The sequence below is a fragment of the Bison bison genome, unplaced genomic scaffold (genome assembly GCF_000754665.1).
Source record: "Bison bison bison isolate TAMUID 2011002044 unplaced genomic scaffold, Bison_UMD1.0 scf7180017864200, whole genome shotgun sequence".
In the NCBI taxonomy this organism is placed as follows: Eukaryota; Metazoa; Chordata; class Mammalia; order Artiodactyla; family Bovidae; genus Bison; species Bison bison.
Genome location: NW_011494772.1, coordinates 3,475,446 through 3,496,668, shown reverse-complemented (window position 1 = coordinate 3,496,668; position 21,223 = coordinate 3,475,446). Strand labels below are relative to the sequence as shown.

At 35.2% G+C, this 21,223-nt stretch overlaps 1 protein-coding gene across 1 annotated transcript in view; it reads right to left on the bottom strand.

The window, feature by feature from the left end:
• Positions 1–21,223, bottom strand: part of ROBO1 (roundabout, axon guidance receptor, homolog 1 (Drosophila)) — a 1,299,652-nt gene that overhangs the window by 50,642 nt on the left and 1,227,787 nt on the right. The window contains exons 16-22 of the mRNA XM_010844344.1: positions 16,262–16,383; positions 15,173–15,404; positions 14,106–14,227; positions 10,589–10,760; positions 6,322–6,519; positions 2,187–2,213; positions 729–771 (exon numbers count right to left, since the gene is read on the bottom strand). Of these exons, the coding sequence (XP_010842646.1) occupies positions 729–771; positions 2,187–2,213; positions 6,322–6,519; positions 10,589–10,760; positions 14,106–14,227; positions 15,173–15,404; positions 16,262–16,383 (916 nt within the window). The remainder of the gene's footprint in view (positions 1–728; positions 772–2,186; positions 2,214–6,321; positions 6,520–10,588; positions 10,761–14,105; positions 14,228–15,172; positions 15,405–16,261; positions 16,384–21,223) is intronic.

The window sequence follows — 21,223 nt, the reverse complement described above, 5'->3', positions numbered from 1 at the left end:
ACCTCCTAAGCTAGAAGTTGCTGTTTTTGAAAAGAAAGAATTATCTTAGAAAATTCTGATGTTTGGCTCGTGTAACTTATAGCTTCTTTCAGCCCCTTTCAGGCGACTGTCAGATCAATTTGTGATTTCTCTGTGAATGTATTAAAGTTCACTGAATAATAATTACCAAAAAATCATAAATGTAGGATTGAGGTTCATTTTAATTAGAGGGGAAAAAGAAATCTCCGTGTTAACAAGCTACCTAGATTCTCCTATTATTTCAACATATTTCCCTGTGAGTGGAGACTGAACTACGTTGAATTTATCACAAGAGCAAACAAACAGATATAACCTACAGCTTATGAGCCATTGCTGTGTTCAGCAGGTTTCCAAATGAACACTTTTTCTTTGATAGTATCTGTTAACTAGCTATATTTCTTAATCTTCATAAATGCCATCACTTAATTACTTTAACTCCTTTTAATGATTTGCTAAATCAGCAAGTCTGTCTTTCCTGGTTCAAGTGCTCCCTCTGGTGTTCATTTCCCAAGATGCACCAGCTCCAGTTGTGTGTTAACAGGCTTGGTTCTAAAGCAGAGCAGCATGGAGTAGTTCTTGGAGTAATTCTAAAAGATTTAAACACATTTCACCTTTAAGTTAAACCTTTTAAGCAGAGAAAGTGATGTCATCGGGGAAGACAAGAATATCTGGAAGTTCCCTTAGAATCTAAAAACCAGCAAGATAATTACCTCCCTCCACTGCTCACAGCTTCGCCTCCTCTCTGATAAGTTACTGAAATGTTAAAAAAAAAAAAAAAAAAAGGAACAATTAATAGACATGTTTGCATTTATATATCAAAAGCTGACATTCAAGAGCATCTTTCTAGAATGGAATACTTTCTCCCTTTCTACTTAGAAGCATTGCAAACATTCATCACAGGAAATAGATTTCTGATTCAAATAGTATTTTTTTAAAGATGGTATAGAATTAAATGTTATTCTTATTTTCTTAAGGTGTTAACAAGTTTCAAAACTAAGGAGAAACAAACTTCAGTATACTCTTATTAAATATAATAACTATTACACATTTGTACATTCACATTCTCAGATTTCCATCTTGAATTTATCATTAGATCATGTAATTTCATGATTTTATATAAGTGGAATCTTAAATTTTGGAAAATAAAAACCTACCAGACCATTGCCCCAGAAATATGAGTACCAGTAAGACGGACATAAACGTGAAAATAAACCTTTCTTTCCACACACACAAAGATGTATGCCAAGTTGTGACTATTAATTAATGGGAATCATTTTTTATTGTGATTTGAGAAAATACTTCTCATTATATTTCCATCAGACATGTATACATAGTGAAAATATATTTTAATGCCCCTGAAAGCATTCTCAGCTTAATAAGTCATGGGTATAAAGTTTAGCCATGACAAAAAAAAAGATTTGCACATAGTTGTCAAGGGGTTAAGGATATTAGCTTTTCTGTAAATACAGACACATTTTCTAAGAACAAGTATGTTTCTAAAAGCTGCCAAATTCTGCTACTTAGAAGAACTCCAAACTGGGAGTCTGTTAAGGAGAGATAACTGCATCCAGTGATTATAATAACTGGATTAAAACCGAGAAGGCAGGACCACAGGTACCTTTTTACTAAAGGTGATGCGAAAGAAGAGGACCCTCTTTGAAAGAAACAGAATAGAACAGAATATTAGGACTTGGACTTAGGGAAAATGAAAAGTTTTATCTTTCAAATGTGCTGTATATTTTGGTTACCTTTAAGAATGTTGATTCTATGGATAGAGAATTGCTCGGGAGAGAAAATTTTGTTGGAAATCCAGAAAGCTTAAGTTAAGGGGAAAAAAATGCACTGCCAAGTCTAAAATCATCAATTGATCATTAGCATGTTAAATCATGCTGAGGTTTGAAACAGTGTGCCTATCTAATGAAACACATGCAAACAAGGCTCGGATGCACTGTGGAATCATGGATAAACAACTGCACTGAAGGGATGACAAGCAACACCAACCATTTCTACTTCAAGTGCATGCCTGCTAGGAGTAAATGAAGTACTGTTTCCATTGTAAGTCCTTTCCCCCCAGCTTACTGCAGAAAATGAAATAAAAACAGCAACACAATAGTACAACACATGCCGAACTAACGAAGGAAAGGAGGAGGGTAAGCGCAAATATATACCTGTTGGTGTGAAGGTAAAAGACGGGACTGAAAAATCAAAACAAAATATAAACCAGTTATTAAGCTGAAGAGAGAAAGGGAACACATCACATTAGTATAAATCAAGCAGACAGCTGAACATAAAACAAATGTAAATAACCAAGCCAGTCGTTCTGACACTCTGATATGTGGATAAAACCAAATCTAAGGGTCTCTGCAGGTACCATTTCGAAGTGTCTGACATTCTAGGACAGGAGGGGCGTGGGGAGTGTGCTGGGTTAGCCTGCGGATGACCCCTGCTTTTAGTAATAGAGATTTAGCTCATGGCTTTAGTACAAACAGGAATCCTCTACTATTAATCATTTCCAAACACTGGATAATGGGTGCTTAAACAGGTATTATCAGGGTCTTGCCTAACCTTATCTAGAAATCTGAAAGTAAATGCTTATTAAAGTGGACTAACTAATATAATAGGTGCACTGGAGCATTCATCACCTAGAGAGAGACAGTGATACAGACAGAGGGAAGGAGAGAGCGAATGCCATAAAGACAGAAAGAAAGGTAGAAAGAAGACCGAAAGAAGAAGAAAGGAAAAATACCCAAAGAAAAGGAGGAAGGGAAGAAGATAGAAAGGAAGAAAGAAAAGGGAAGGAAGGAAGAAAGCAAGCAAAGAAAGAACTGGAACAAAGAAAACCATAAAACTGAACTGTTTCGCTGACAAGAAATGCCTTATGCCTTAATATAAAGAGTGTATTGCTACATTTTTATCATCATAGAAATTTGTGAATGGACAGAATATATAGGGGGCTTTAACATTAATTCTGCTATTATAGTTTATACCTAGAAGCTTTCTAGAAGTAGGCTGAACATTTTAAAAAAATAGCACACCAAAAGCTAAACAATAGAACAATAATGCTCCTCTGAAAATCTTCACTCTCTGCAGTTATAAATCTTAATCTAATCAATAATGCCTGAAATTGAACTGCAGACCTCAAAAGTGGGATTCTTGCCTCCCCCACTTGTCCTATCTTCTCCCATTCCTGGCTGTTGGATAACACCAGAGTTATTTCCATGACATTTCATAAAGGGAGGAGGCTGACTTTTTTTTTTTCCCCAAGCTCTTCACATTAATTTAAAGTAAACACTGCCCTGGTAAAGAAAGCAAGAGAATCTACATTACTCCTTGAAGACTAAAATTTGCTTTTAAGAAATCCTTAATACACACAAACTAAAATACTGATTACTTATCATGGATCAAAAAGCTGCCAAAAATGTATTTTCCACTTCATATTTGAATGTCTACAAGAAATTTACTTTAGGATTAGAGCACTGGGGTTGCAGACTTGAATGCCATAGCATCTTTTACAACTGTCACTTCTTACCAAACCATTTTATCTCTGAGCATACTAGGAAGAAAAAAAAGACAAAAGTCTCAATGCTGGGGATCCGGTTTATAGACTGTCTTCTTTCACTGCATAGCAGTCTCTGTCTTAAGAATTCTACTGTGTTTTCTTTCAGTCAGGTCTTTTCAGAAAATCAATGTAATTTAGCTACAATCAAAAATTCAGAGCAATAGTAACTCGTCCTCATAAAAAATATAAAAGACATACATTTGAAAGTAAAGGTACTCAAGCAAGAATGGAGTGCCTGAACATTAATTTGCAATCACAAGGACACAGGGAAAAAAATGAAAGGTCCTTGTCAGTACTCCTAGCCAATTGCTAACCTCAGTTTAAGGAATGGAAGAAGAGATGAAAAGAGGTCCATCTAAATGAAATTTTTACAGCTGGTTCACCAAAGGACAACTTAATTCTCAAAGCTTCCACTAATAAATCATCTTATCCAGTGATGCTGGTTCACTATGTGGACAAAGAGTACAAGCAGAGGGAATACCTACAGATAAATGTAGGGGGAAAATGTTTAAAATGCTCACTATTACCCAAAGTCATACTCTGGCTTGATGTTTCATAGGGCAGTAGGCTCTTTCACATGGATTTCTTTTAAATATTTCACTTCCTTTTTTATTAGGATGACCAGCATTGTTTCGGGCACAGTCAATTTAAGATTTCAGAATTCACCTTTTAAAATTGCATAGAACCAGAAATATGAAAAAGTGCCTAAAAGGCAAAGTGAGGAAAGCAGAATCAAATGCTCACCAATTACATTTGTGATTATGTTCTATGATTTCTGCTTAACACGAGCTAGTTAAAAGGACAATATTAGTGTAATAGGTTTTGCAGAAAGAGCACATAGGCATTTCCAAGCATGCTTACAGTGCATTAGTAAGAGAAAAGAAACATTTCAGAAGGGAAGAAGGTTTCATGTCACATATTTAGGATTCAAGACCAGAGAGAGCATTCCATTGTTACAACTGCACAGCTGTCATACTCATGGCAATAAAAATTATAAAATTCCTAGAAACTCAAAAGATTCTACATCTAGATGGTAGTCACTTTTCCTCATTCATATGGGATTTCAGAACACAACTCCCAACAGTGCCCACCTGTGCCCTGCTCCACAACACACAGACACCCACAAACCCCTTCTCTGCCTTATTTTTTGGGCAAAGGTTTTATATGGTAATGTGTGGCCCTGACACTGTTCTATGAATGTGTGATGAGCACCTAGTCTCTTCACAGTAACCCCTCAGCCCCCATTTGCCATTTCACAGGCAGGGATACTGACATTTTTGCTTTAATATTGACATAGGACACATATCTGAAAAAAAATATTTAAGGATGATAATGCTAAGGCAAACGTATGTACATAAGGAGACTGCTGTGGACCCATGGGCCAGAGGCACGTTCATCAATTTCCACAGTGTGGGTGATGAATTTGTGTTGACTCTTTCTTGCCAAGACCCCTTGTGACTGAGAGCACAAATGTTTTAGACTGTTGTCTCAGACTATTTCACAAGCTCAGAGGGACAGTCAATAGGACTTTTCATTGAGAAAAGGTCTAACTAGCAATAACAAATTCTGACTTTGCCATATCAATGCTCCGAGAAATGGCATGGCCAAGCCACGTGGGAAATGTTCACTCAGGAAATACGTAGACAATTTTTTTTAAGGAGGGTGACGGTGGGAGTGGGTATTTACTAGTCATCCTCTTTAAATCTGCTTTGCAGCAAAAGTGTTGTCTTAGACTTATAGACCCTATAACTAGGGTGGATGTATACCCTGTCATCCAAAAACCAAGACAATTTTGAGACCCAAAGGAGCACTGTCAATAATTTAGTTGGACTAAAGACATAAAGTGGGTCTGTGGGCTGAAAACTTACAATTACTCTGTTGACAGCCCAGAGTTGATGAAGATATTTGAGAAGGGGAAAAGGAGTATCTGAGAGTGATAACAAACTCATCAGGAAATGAAAAATATAAACCACCAATCTGCAGACTTTGAGAATATGTGGCAAAAGTGTCTGCAAATTCCTCAGCTAATTTGGCTCATCCATATAATTGTAAATAATTTTAGCCAAATAAACTTTCTCTTCTAAATTGCAGATACATTTTTAACAAAATCATCATTGTTCGTCAACAGTATATACATAGTCAGCTCTGCAACTTTAAACATAACAATAAAAAAGTACTAAGTGTTCTCTCTCTGCAAACTGAAGCACACTATTCACTCAAGCATTCCATATTCACTAAGAAACAATTATTTTATAAATAATCAGAAATACACTTATTTATAAACAATCTCTTTCACTTCACAAAGGGGAATGATGCTCCCTTTAAAGTTGTATGACAGTCCAAAGCTTGGATTTATAATTCCTGAGACATGGAGATTAAAAATTTTCCTCCAGGATATAAAGCAATAAAGTAATTCCCTAAGAGAACAAGGGAACGGTATCACTACCAAGTGTAGACCTACCCTGGTGAAATATATTTTATTTTATTTTTTATTTTATTTTTTTTTACCCTGGTGAAATATATTTTAAAGAAATTGAGCCTGAAACAGATAAGTTCTATTTTAGTACTGATATCCAAGTGGAGTTTATATCTAGATATTGCAATAAAATAAAAGCAGTTTTGTAAGTTTTTATATGTTAAAATAATTAATATAGGATACATATATATAAAATCAAGAATAACTTAGAGTCATATATTGAAATCAAGAGTTATGTAAAACATGAAAAATTTAGGAAAGGTAATACCTTTTCTGATACCCGCATAAGTACTAGCCAGCCCATTTCTCTTCTTTCGGTGTCGATAGAGCCAGATGCTAAAAACCATAAGGATGATCCAACAGGCAGCCCCGATTCCTGCGATGAATGCCGGCTGCTTCACTACGTCTGAGATCTGCTGAGCAAGGCTGACTTGGTCCTCAGGTGACACGGGGTTTCCATGAGAATCTGAAAAGGCCATCTTTGGGTTCATTCGGGTTTAAAACTCAGTGAGACAATAAGCACATGCTTATATACATAAAGTGGCCATCATTATGTTGTTAATTTTTGGACAATAATTTCTGCTTTTCATTGCAACGTGCACCATCGTCAGTTAAAAGAGTTAATGACATTTGGGGCAAGATTATATTCACTTTATTTATTTGAATTCAAAACAAACACAATAATTTTATGGAATATATTTTAAAACAAAGATAATAGCCCGCAATTCCTATATTTTGCTCCAGAAAACAGTTCACCGATGGGATTTTCAGTGCAAAGTGAGATAAAATACAAATTACACTTCTAAAAAGTGAAATACTTTACCCCAAGAATACAAATAAGGAGTACTGAATTGTTGTTTAGTTGCTAAGTTGTATCTGACTCTTTTGCGGCCCCATGGACTGTGTGTGTGTATGTGTGTGTGTGTGTGTGTGGTGCATCCCCTCTCCCCCACCCTTGAATAGTGTAAGACTCTTAACTACCTCAGAAACACATCATTTGGAACTATGTTCAGAAGGGTCTATAAAAATTCAGGATCATTAAAAACCAATGAAAAACTGAGATTATGTTATCAATGAAGGAACGATGAAAACGTCTTTTTTTTTAAAAAATGGAATTTTTATTTTTATGTTTCTGGCCACACCATGTGACTGTGGGATCTTAGTTCCCCAGCCAGGGCTTAACCCCGGGCCCTCGGCAGTGACACTGCAGAGTCCTAACCACTGAACTGCCATGGAACTCTTAAAGAAAACTTTCTTTTAAAATAATAACCATGGCCAGAGACAGCTATAAGAACATTAAATATGGACAAGATTATCAAGTGTTATGAATAGTCAAAAAGGCTCCTATTTTCTCTTAGCTATTTTGATTCAAGAATTTAAGATTGATGGAATTATGGCTATTAAAATTTACTTAGTTCACATTTATGTTTCAACCTACTAAGAGACTCATTGCTCAAATCCACCATTTTACCACACACAGAGCAGACTGCAAAGTCTATAGAAGTCTGGAAGCTGTTCCTCTATCATCAAGGAATAACCTACCTTGTGGGCACTAACTAAGCGATGCCAATGCTGAGGATGCCCAGTGGCAGAATTACTTACTATCTGTAAGAATTACTTACTATCTGTAAGAATTACTTACTATCTGTATCTGTACTCTTAATGTTCTTCCCCTACAACATCTGGTCAAATGGGAAGGCGTTTGCCTATTTCATGAGACTTGGTGCTTTCTTACAATTGTTAAATCATTTGACTCTAAAATTGTTCTGCTAAAACCACCTGCTTTAAAGTAGAAACATTTTTTCCAGTCCAAAACTCTTTTTTTTCCAGAAAAATAATTGGAATAACTCATTATTTATGAATAATATTTCTCAAATACAAAAAATACAGTTTTTTTTCTTATTAAAAGATATTGCTTTCTGATAAGACACTGGCAGGTAAAATAAAAAGCATTCCAAGGCTAAGGAAACAACCGTAGGAAAATAGCCTTTTCTGTATAGGGCTAAATTGCTACTGTATTGTATATGTGTGTGTTTTTTATTTACCTTTTTCTTAAACGGAATTCCAGATTTCATTCTATGGAGGGTCAAGGCTGAAAAATCTATTTTCACAAGCAGTTGCTGTCACCTGCCTTCAAATGTTTCTTGACTGAAAGTTTCATTTCATGTTCCAGACTCTTTTATCTATGGTTATCCTAAGAGCACTTCATCCTCTGAACGTTCACCAAGCTGATCTATTCTTTTCATTTCTAATACACCCTTTGTATCTGCTAGGTTTATAGATTTCATGGCTATTTGCGCAAAGTTAAGTTGGGTGGCTTCAGATTTTATGAAGACAGCTAAGAGGGGTTCCAAGCAGGCGACCAGATGGGCTTAACAGAATAAAGTGTGGTGTGACTAATGAATTAAAATGGCCCTTCTATATCTCAGTCTTTGTCTCACTGCAGCTGAGGCTATATTAAGATATGGAAAACTGGAACATATTTATAATTTCAAGAAAACCAATTTGATCCTTAAATCCTATGATTTAAATCTTAAATAAATAAAGTTACACATGGTCCTTTTTTCCAATTCATTTTTGAAAACCCAGAACTAGAAGTTATATATAATTAAAAAAGTAGGCAAATGACATGACATTGTACAGGGTCATTGCCATGTAACTTTTAATTTTAGTTTTAGTAAGTTAATACTAACTTTTCACAAAACTAGGCAACTATTTAAGTAAAAATACCTATGTTTAGACTGTTTTCTCCCATACCTTAGGTAACACTGCAATAAATCAAGCAATTAAAAAAATTATTTTCTATTCTGCTTAAAAATTTGGAATAAATGAACCAGAAATAAAACCATGAAGCTACTTTTTTTTTTTTTTTGCTTAAAAGTTGTGCATATTATAATGTGTTGGAAAAAAAAAGTGTTAAAGGTAAAAGATATTCTCAGAATTAAATTCTGGCCCATGTCTGCAGAAGAGGCGACAAGCTCTCCACTAAAGCTTGAATGGTTCTCTCATAGCATACAGCTGTCAGGGGATAACTCCCTAGCCAGTGACTTGATTTTGCAGTGTTCCCATTCATCTGCTCAGAATCACAAAACTGAGCTCTGTGCAGCAGCGACATGCACAATTTCCAGACATGGTACCATTTAAACCTTGCCCCACACTGTGTGTTTGTTTTCTTCCTTTCTGCTGGCCCAAGTCAACCCTGGAAGCCACATCAGCCAGAGACTCTCCACGTCTACAATCACTGGACTTCAGGTGGACTCTGTGCTACTTTATAGAAATTCTGCAAGGGTATCTGGAACAGCAGCTAGTATTATCTTGACAGTGGAACATCAACAACAGTTTCCAAATTGAATGTAAAGTTCCTTATGTATGGCAGCAAAGTTTATTAAAAGTAGAATGTTTCTTAATTTTGTTCTGAGATAATTTCTAAGATGTCATCAATATTACCAACATGAAACAATACTAGGCACTTTTTTGTGATATAGGAAAATTCATGTATCTCATTCTTTTTCATAATTTAGCAACTGGCATAAAATACTACTAATGCTTAACTTCTGACCTGGAAGGAACAAAGTTGACTATATGCTTCTCAGTATCATGAAATTTCACTATCAACTCTTAACATCTCTTAACACCTTTTCTCTCCCCCTTCCATTCACAATTTTGTTGCTGTTTTTTTGTTGTTGTTGTTTCTTTTAGATTTGACTGGTAACCATTTGATAATTTGAATTTTATGTGTATGTCTCCATAATGAAGTATGGCAACTAAGTGTTCTGCCAGTTTTTTATTCCTCAAACCAGTTTTGAAGCATATTGTATTTTTAATTTTCTAAGTAACTAGCATATACCGTATTTCAACATCTCAGACTATCTTTTGTTATCACATGCAATATAATTTTAAATAGACAAAAATGGTAAATATAAACTGCATATTGCTCTAAACTTCAAATACTTATAGAAATATTTATTTTTTTACCCAAACCACATCTTTCCTGTTCCCTGAGGTACTCTTTGTTGTTGTTTAGTTACTAAATCCTGTCCTACTCTTTTGCAACCCCATGGACTGTCAGGCTCCTCTGTGCAAGGGATTCTCCAGGCAAGAATACTGGAGCGGGTTGCCATTTCCTTCTCAAGGGGATCTTCCCCACCCAGGGACTGAACCTGGGTCTCCTGCATCGCAGACAGATTCTATACCATGGAGACAGCAGAAAAGTCGAGGAGATCTCACTGGTGCTCAGTTAATAGTGTTTGTTGAACAGATGGGAAAAAATTCAATAGGACAGAAAAAGGATGACACTGACCATTTACAGCCTTTTGCTCAAAATACCATTTAAGATGTTTGTTTGGATAAGTTTAAATTTAGTTGTGATATTATAGACAGATCAAACAAAGCTAACAATATTATTTTTGAAATTCTACTGCCACATTCCATTGTCTGTGCAACTTGCATTGGTTGCCTCCACGACGTACAAAAAGAGAAGGAGGACGATGGGTACAGTGCTAAGTCTTTCCAACCAGATCGCCACTGACACTCACCTAACTGGATGAATTGTGGCTCACTCTTCACCCCCGACCCAGCCCCCGTGCTGGCTGCCACCTCTACACTATATCGGATCCCAGGAACCAGTGAGGGAATAACCACAGAAAAGGTGGAACCATCTACTGTCTTGTTTATATGGTATCGCGTTTCATTGCCCAGACACCAGACCTGGAAGAAGAGCACAATAGTTATGTAAGTTAATATAAAGATCAACACAATATTGTGGTTTTAGACCTAGACAGAGTTCAGATTTATCATGAACATAATGTAGGAAGTTTCAAAAGTCATTTTCCCCTAGATCTAGTTCTGAGAAGATGCTTCCTGTCAAACTTCATGTTAGTAGTACATTAAAAACCTCTTTGAACTTTCTTATATATTCTTAAAGAATTATATCAAGTGATTCTACAAATGTTTCTACAGAGGATTATATCAGGCGATTCTACAAAGACCCTGGTTCTTATCAACACTTATCAACAGGATTTGCTTTAAAAAAACAAACAAACAAACAAAAAAAACATCTAGGTATTATACGCCAGAAAAAGATAAAAGGAACTTGCAAAAACCTGTATACATCCAGATAAAGAACAGTAACTTACCTATCATCATCCAGTATTTGAATTTCTACTATGAACCAGGCATAATACCAGATATCACAACACAAAAATGCATGGGAAACTGTGTGTCTAATACTTTATTTCAACAGTTCTCTGGGACAAAATTACCTGATGCTGTCACAACGCCATCACTTTTTATGTCAAAATCAAGAAGCAGTTGATTTAAAAAGAGAGTTTCTGAACAATCTAAACTCTCTTGGCATAAACATGGTTTTTAAAAATAAAACAAGGACATGTTTAGCACATGGAACTCTGCTCAATGTTATGTGGCAGCTTGGATGGCACGGGGGTTTGGAGGAGAATGGATACATGTGTACGTGTGACTGAGTCCCTTGGCTGTTCACCTGAAACTATCACAACATTGTTAACTGGCTACACCCCAATACAATATAAAAAGATCCTATTAAATAAACAGATGGAGCCGGGACCTATTACACAAGCCTTTTCCTGAAATATGTGTTCCAGACCACCAAGACCTAAAAAATAAATAAAACTGAACATAAAGAGTAAGGATCATCCTAAGATTTATTCCGTCTATGGTATGTTGAACTATTATCCATGAAAGAAAAATAGCACTCTGATCTTGTATTTATGGTAATATTAATTAGTTTTTGATAAAATACAAGATCCTAATAACAATTCATATTTGATTTGAAAGGAAAATATTCTAATAAGAAAATTATTGTATCTCTCATTAACTTTGATGATATTTGTGGTAGGAAATTAGTTTTAGGAAATTAAGATTTCCGAGCTACACTATAGTCCTTAATTTAAATTTCTCTAAAGGATTACTGAATTATTAGAGTGCTCTTTTGCCATGTTGTAGATCTTGGATATGATGCATGAAAGTATCTGGACTCAATTTCTATAAGAAAATGATCCATGCAGTAGTAAAACATGCTCTGTATTCTTTATGATGTCCTCCAGCAAGACATGGGATTATTTTCAAGTAGCCTATTGTTTAAACTGTAATAGGAAATGGGATTTAAAATGAATCTGAGAATGTCAGTGTCCTCTTTCACATGGGCAAAAATCTTTTTTGCTTTGAAAGTTAATATTATTTTAATATAGTTTCAATGCATGATACCAACAAATGGTCAGACTCTATACCAGGGTCTGATCATTTGGAAATAAAGAGTCCTTTGTGATTTTTTTCCCTCAATTACATTACACAGCTGAACCAAAGCCACAAACTGATTTTGTACCAGTCAATCAGGTTGTGAAAGGCATTTTATTATTTTAAATTGACCATGAAGTTAAGTGAAATCCACCCTTTCTCATTTCTTTAGGAGAGAAATGAGTTTTGACTCTTAGGGGAAAATGCCTACATTAACACAATTTTGCTTGAGAGCTGAGATATCACCTTATTCTATATGCTTAAAAGTCTCTATAACAGTTTGTTTATCCAGACTGAACCATAGCATCCCAGTATTGAAATAATCTTGAAACTCATGAGAAAGTTCAAAGTGTCGAGATTCTTACCTATTACTGACTCAATTACAGTAGAAGATCTAATTTCAAACACCCTAAAATACACACAGTGCATTTATAACAGTATTTTAAATACCTAAAAAAATGTCACCCCTTTAAATTATACACAAATTCATAAAGAGGTTTTTAGTTTGTTTTTAAAAGTTATTTTAAAATAAAATGTTATACCTAAAATTAAGCTCAGTATATTTGGTCATCGTACAAATTATTTTGGTACTCAGAAGTATATTTATGGTCTTTATTTGGGCCTTACCCAAAATGCGTATCAACATCACCTGGAAAGATCTACCAAAGTATATAAACAGGGGCCTCATTACAGATGCTGAATCAGAATCTTTCAGAATGGTGGCAATGCACCTATATTTGGAAAATGATTCCATAAGTAATTCTGATGTTAGCATGCCAATTACCTGTAGAAGGTAAACGAGTATTTACTTTCTTACCATCAATTTCATATCAATAGAAACAGGTAAGTTTTCACATTTATGAGACAATTCAGTAAATATAATTTAACTGGTAACTAGAAAAATACTGAGGTATCATGGACCTATAAGGCACTGTCTATAGAAATATACGTCTTGCAGTTCAAAAGTCTTCTAGTATATGATCTGTTTACATACATATTGAAAAAATACAAGAGAAATTTACTCTCTTGTGTGATTTCCATAATTCAATCTATCATTTACTCATTTACCATAGCTCATTAAGACTGTGCTATAATGCTTATTCATTAATAGGATAAATCTCATGTCCTTAATTTTATTCTACCCTGCTATGCTTAATATATTTGCTTGAAATTAATCTAGGTAAACCTTTCTAAATTCAATGATTAGAGATGATTTACTTCACAGGTAAAAGTAATTATTTAGAATCACTGAATTAAATTACTTTCAATATATCGTTATGTTTAAAAAATTTCATTCAAACATATATAGAAATTTAAAATTGAATTTCCTTTGAGACATAAAATTTTGTTTAGAGATGCTGAAAGATTAAAACAAATTTATTAAAAAATTTTCAGGCACACTAAAATAATTTTTCCAACTTAACTCCAATGTTACAAAATTCCAAATGTGTTGAAAGAAAGAAAGAAACCATATCTGATACAATTCCATGGGGCAAACTAGTTCTGCAAATGCATTTAAGCTGGATTTGGTGGGAAAAAAAGAAATTTTGATTAGCCTTTACATGTGTTGTTTGTGTGAGCACCTATATATACTGTGAACAGGTAAATACTCTCTTTTAAATTGTTTTTTTTTTCCAAATGGCTTAAGAAAAAAGTATTTCACAGTTATTGACTAGACAAGAATTTAAAAAATAATTTATGTTGCTGTGCACACCAGCAGATGGCGCCAGATATCCATGAACAATACAACCAAGCTTGCTTTTTGACTATAGATGCTCTTACCTTATATTCTTGGACCATTCCATTTTGAGTATCTTCAGGAGGTGGCTGCCAACTAACGAGAATTGCAGTTCCATTTCCATCATTCTTTGATACAGTCACACTTTGAGGTGGGGCACTGGGTGCTATTAAATTGTTTCAAAGAGCAGGTTTATAAATAAGCATATTAGAAAACACTGAAAGCAGGCATTTAAACCATTAAACAAAACATAGAAAGTTTATGTCTCTCTCTATATATATATATGTTTTAAAGATGTGTCTCATCCAAGTCTGATTACTCCCAAACTATTTAAATTTTTCCTCAATACTGCTAACCTATTGTTACTGTGAATTTTCTATAACCAAAGTTATATAGATTATCTCCACAAAACATTCCAGGAGAATTCCTCTCTTTCCTATCCAAGTGTCATGTTCTCCCTAAAATGTTCAAAAGTATAAAGACTAACCATCCATGACATTAACTGTATTATAATTTACTGTAATCAAAGGAACAATTTAGGAACAATTCTTGTTATTTTTAAAGATTATACCTGTGACATGTAACTTGTAACCTTTATGTAAATACTAATTTTAATTTCCAGTTACACGGTGGCTAAACATACTGGTTTGTGTAGAGCTGAGAGGTTTCTAGGGACATGAGCCATAAAATGTTAATCCCAGAAGGTCCTGGGACAACTAAGACATTACTCACTTGCTTTACAAAGCATCACTCAAAATAACATTTGATAAATGAATGAAAAAATTAATGGAAAGGCAAGCAAATTGAGGATAATTACATCTTTAAATGTGAATTTTAGTTCTGAATAACTAGATATATCCAAGATATGTCACTAAGTAATACAATGTTCACATTTGCACATTTTTATATAGGCCACTATTAAAGCAAGTCAAGTATTACAGACTTTAGTTTTTAGTAGTTCTAATTAAATAACGTCTATTAACAAAATGTAATGCTCACTACCAAGACAGTTAATAATGTCACTATTACCATTAAAAGTTTTCAATTAAGTTAATAAAAGCCTAATGAAAGTATTGCAATGCACAGTTATCACACATTTCATTATACTTGCCTTCTTCTAGGGTTTTGGCAAATTTAATTTCACTATCTGCTCCTTGAAATTCATTAAAAAAAGGACGAGCCTTAATTTCATAGTTGACTCCTTTCTTGAGATCAGGGATAACCACACTGTTTTTGGTTGGGGTCCTCACTTCAAAAACTAACCACTCGGATTCACCATGGTTGGCTCCAGACGGGCGGTAAAGAACTTTGTATCCTTGAATATACTGAGACTGTTGGTCCACCTATTACAATGACAAATAAAATGCAATCACTCATGCCTTCCATTGACTTTTTAGAACATCATGAACATTAATGTGACAAGAGGCAAAACAATTCTATCTGGCTTCATCTCACAGTTTTCTAGTCTATATGAAGTAGAATATGAGAAACAAATCACTATCTTTTGTAATCTGTCCACTTTTCCAGCTTAATGTATAATATTAGCTATGAATTTCTATGTTTCATGCAGAAATGTGGCCACCATGGCAGTTCTCTGGTGGACATCTAGAGATAAGTCAGAGTGTCAAGGGGATAAGGAAACGACATGTGTTTTCCATTTTCTAATTTTAAAAGACTACTTAATGCTATTTAGAAACAGTTCTCAGTTAAAAATTTTCATATGTTAATAATTCTATAAGTTATATACACTCTTTTGAGGAGTATTAGGAATATATAGCTTGTTTCCTTTGAGACAGGTAAAGTTCACTGTGTGTGTGCTTAGTTACTCAGTCATGTCTGACTCTTTTCTACCCCACAGACCATAGCCCACCAGGCTCTTCTGTCCATGGGATTCTCCAGGCAAGAATACTGGAGTGGGTTGCCATGCCCTCCTCCTGGGGATCTTCCCAACCCAATTCATTACTGCATAATATAAAATACATGCAAGATGACATTTTTCTCTGTTTAAAACCATTTCATAGCTACCACAACAAACAAATGTTTACATTATAAAATTATCATTGGTGGGGAAGTAAGGAACAGATATATACAATTTAACTATCTATTATATATATATGCACATTTTTCATATAATGATCTCCAAAAAGTCATCTGCTTATCAAAACTGAAATCAAATATTACAACAGCAACAATGACTCACTGTCCAGTGCACTTCGATTGAAGAGGAGGAAAGGATGGTGGGGTTGTGGAGATGCAGTACAACATTTCCCAGTTCTCGCTGGACCTGCTTGTGATCCACCCCCTGACTGGTTGGGGGAACATCTGCAACAATCCCAGAAGACTGTGTCAAAGCCTAGACAATGTTTCTGACTTGAATAAAAGCATGGGGAAACAATCCTTTCCTTCATAGAAAATCTCAGAAAAGAAGAATCATTCCAACTGTGAAGAATAATTCCAATCTGTGCTACAGAATAAAATAGGAACAACTTAACCTTTTTACTAGAATCAGGAGGACAGGACATACAGAGAGAGATAACAAGCAGAGGGCATATAGAAAGCGAAACAGAGCAGGTGGCAAAAATAACAACGGCAAACATCAGTGTTTGAGGGCTCCTCCTATCATGTACTGATCGCTTTCTTGCCTAGGATGAATGGCTTAGTGCATTCCCCTCTAAGTTTATTACATAACCTTCTGTAGTGATCCTAACCATGCAAGAAAGTAGATATCCAGGATCTGTGACCAGTAGATGAGTAACGAAGAGAATGGAAACACCTAAGTGAAAAGCAAGCACAAAAAGAAATTAGACACCCCTCATCTTATAAGATAAACCTGGATATCTTTCCAAGTAAGATAGTTAGTGGTTATAAAAGGGGGTATGGAAACCACCAACAGGATAGAATAGAATAAATCTGATGAGAAAAGAGTACTTAATATCTATTTAATTGATGGTTGCTTTACTTTAATTATCGTATCCCTGTCAAAAAGGTTCAATAAAGAGCTTTAAATCTCAAAAATATCAACATTTTTAGAAAGGAGACCAAGAATATAGTGATAATTAAAACTGCTACTAGTATTCATTTATGTTGGATTTTTTTTCCCAACAAAGAAGTATTTTTGCTAAACTTACTAAAAAGTCTGTACTTGATAAAAGTTGGCCTGTTTCTATAGAGATTTTCTAAATACAGATGCTTTGCTTTGTTTACAGTAATATGAACAAGAGAAGAAAATTAATACTTTTATATCCAGAATTGTCCTTCTCAAATACCGTATTTTGGCACATATATTCTAGACTACTTTCCATCTCATAAGCAACAGAAACAAGAATATTAGTTTTATGAATAATTAAATAAAGAACTGAGTTTGGATAGAAAACAAAAACATGGATATTAAAAGTGAGATCAGTTATCTGGGAAAATAATTTTAAAAAGAATGGATATGTGCATTTGTATAACTGATTCACTTGCTACACACTTGAAACTAACACAACACCATAAATCAACTGTACTTCAATAAAAATTTTTACAAATGAGGTTGGTAAGTATCTTTGATAGAGTTCAGGGAAGGCAGGCAAATGAAGGAGACGACAGATCAAGAGTACTATTCAAGAGTACTGGTATGGGGAGGGAGGAGGGGGGAGGGTTCAGGATGGGGAACACATGTATACCTGCGGTGGATTCATTTTGATATTTGGCAAAACTAATACAATTATGTAAAGTTTAAAAATTAAATAAAATTAAAAAAAAGAGTACTATTCAAGACTCTTTGATGTAAAACCTTGATTATATATATATATATATATATGTATATATATACTGAGCCTCTGACATAAATTTATAAATAAGCAAAATGAGAAAAACTGAGTTTTGGCTTCTCATCCTTTATCATACATTAGGAATAGCTTTGGCTCATATTGGTCCTCAGGCCACAGACTATAGATAGAAAATACTTGATTTTAAGTTTTTCATCTCAGGAATATTTCCTTCCCCACTAGTCTCCATTGCTCGTAGAACTTAATTACCATCTATCTCTAGGGTAAGAGTGGCATTCACGGACAGAATTGGCAACTCCCCAACTCAGCAGCTTGACAGCCATGTAGCACTGGGAAGATTTTGTAACCTTACTATTTTTCAGTTACCTCATCTGTCAAATGGCAGTATCAGTGGCAGTCACTTGGGAGTGTTTTTGTGAGAACTGAATTTCTTAGGGCATAGAAAGTCCTTTTGTTGAAGGTAGGGATTGGGTCCATGTTTATGAACCTACAATACCCAGCACAATGACATACATATAGAATGTGTTTAATTAACATTAGTTGAGTTAAAGTGAATTACTGTATGGAACACATACATATATTATACACATTAGCTTCTAAATATGCTCTCTCATATGTAAGATTCCATCCTCAGGGAAATCGTCTGCCTTCTAGCAAGTATCTTCAAACATGTCAGGAATCATTTTTAAAGGTAACTACTATTATTTGCATGGCAATCACTAATTTATCTGGTTGAGGTAACCTTTGCTAGTTAATCCTCTCATGAAAGTTTCTAGATTCTCTTGCCTACTGTCACCATCTTGGAAATAGAACATTATTTCAGAAAATTCCTCACAAGAAAGAAAAATGGAAAGTAATGTTTAATACTTTAATGTGTAATATTGAGACATTTATTACTTGGTCTCTTTATTGTTCTTGCTTTCCTTCTCCTCCTGAAAGAAGTGTATTATCATGAAAAAGATCTTCCCAACATTCAGAATCAAACTTGGAGGAAATCTTAGATACTATTTTACCCCTGCCATCTCCCCAGTATTGGAGTTTCCTATATACGATCTTTGAGGATGGGATTATTCAGGTCCATATCATTATTTACAATAATATGTCTCTTATTACCTAGAGCACATGCATATTCTGTACATTCTGTGTCTGTGTACATATTCTTTAAAAGATAGGGTTCAAGAATGCTGTGTGGACAGAATGTGGATAAAGAATCGTATTAACAGTAGCAACAACCACTTGCATTTGTCTCCAATCCCCCCACCCCATCTGCTAGCTGCTCATATCATCTCCCTTGCATTATCAAATCTTATATTTGAGAGAGCACATTTTGATTACCCTGGGACAGGGTTACTGTGACATAGGTCTACCTGACTCCTGAACAGGAAACTATGCCCTATATCTGTGCAACTTTAACTTATGACCCAGTTTACTCATAGGAATCTCCACTTGGGGAAGACTTTCTTGAAGCCATGCTGCAGAAGCAGTTAAAGAAGTTATGCTGGGATTTCCTTGGTGGTCCAGTGGTTAAGAATCTGTGCTTCCAATGTGGTGACCGGGTTCGAACCCTGGTCAGGGACCTAGATCTGATATGACACAACTGAGAGTCTGAATGCCACCACCAAAGATCCCATGTGGCACGCCTAAGACCTAATACAGCCAAATCAATCAGTCCATCAATACTAAAAAGAAAAATTATGAAAACAAATAGCTTGCCTGCTTCCTGTGAATCAATTTCCAACAAGTCTTTCCTGAATTCCCTCCACCTCGGCTCTTCCCCTAACTGCTTATGCATTCTGTTTCTGTCAATTGGATTTTCCCAGGTTCTTCCCCAGGCTCCTGCTATGGTCTGACTCAGCTCAGTTTCACTGTGTCTCAAAAGCTGTCTAAAACTAGACAGTTAAATTTGCCTCAATGTTAACTCCCATTCACTGGTCTTTTTTAGGTGCCTGAAGTTAGAATAAGCATATCTTGCTCACACAAAAGTCTCTTAAAATATTAAGGAAAAAAAAATATCAGACCTAGTCTAACTTTATTATTTTGGGGGATAATTTTTTGTGCCAAGTTCTGGATTTTTTTTTTCCAGTGATATGAATTTTAGCTTTCAATGCAGCCTCCCAAACCATCCTCATCTTCTTCTTAAATATCTTAAAATTCTACCTGAAAATGTAGTGCTCAAAAAAGAATACATTACTCTAATTCATGATCTGACCAGTTCAGATTTTGCTCTGCATATAATTCTGCTAAGACTACATTTGTTTTTCCAACAACTACTCACTCAGGTGGCTCTGGGAGGTGTTCTAATTGACTTCAAACACTGAAGTCAGCTCCCCCACCGATCCTGCCCCCAACACACCCAATGCACACACTCCTTTTAAGCCCAGTATCCTCAGCCTATCCTTCTACAGCTAAATTTTAAGACCTAAGTTCAAAACCTAAGTTCAACCTACCAGTCTTTTAAATTTGCTCCATTAATTTTAATCTTGTTAGTGCTGGCCCATCATTCCAGTCTGTCGAGTTACTTAATTCTGGTTCTCTCACTCAGCATGTGAGCTGTGTTTCTCAAATTTTATGAACTTCCCTTATTTTTAGTCCAGTGAAAGAAATACAAATCCAGTGACAAATGACAAAGTCTTATGGTATAACATAGAAAAGAAGTCTGAGTCCTGCATATTCATAAAATTGGCTAATTTAATCCTTGTCCAATCCTGTGGAGTAGGGATTTTTAGCCCCATTATATAGTTAAGGGAATCAATGCTCAGGACTCAATAGCTTGCTAATAGATTGAGGAGCTGAGATAACAAATTTTTTGATTTCAAAACGGTATGCCTGTTTTACTGTTTCTAGTTTTCCAGCCGACATGGGTTTATTTCATTTAGGTTATTCTGCTTGCTATCATGTATAAAGGTAAGTAGGTTAAAATTTTTAAAAACAAGTTAACAGATAAAGCATTAACTACTCCTCATTTACAGTTGAGGATGTATTTTACAAAATCATTCATATGTGTATATGACAGATCACAGTTAATCAGAAACTTTCACTAAGGTCTACTGGGTAGAGACCACTGGACTGGGGACCAAAGTTTCAGTTCACTTTACAGCTGTCCTACTTTCTGCATTCTTTACAAATGCGTATATAACATTGAAAACCTCAAACTGCCTTAAGGCAGGCTCCGAGACTACTAAAGCTACTGGTGAAGTGACTCATAATAGCAAATATATGCATTTGGGTGTGTTGATTTCACACAGCAAAAAACAGACGTGGGCATGTTCCACAGCTCCGTTTGCTTTCTCTGGGAATTCTGAAACAAAAGGTCCTCCTCAAAAGGTTGTTTATACACTCTCTAGAGAAGACAAAATGCCCAACATGGCAGCTAGACTCTCTCTCAAAACTGG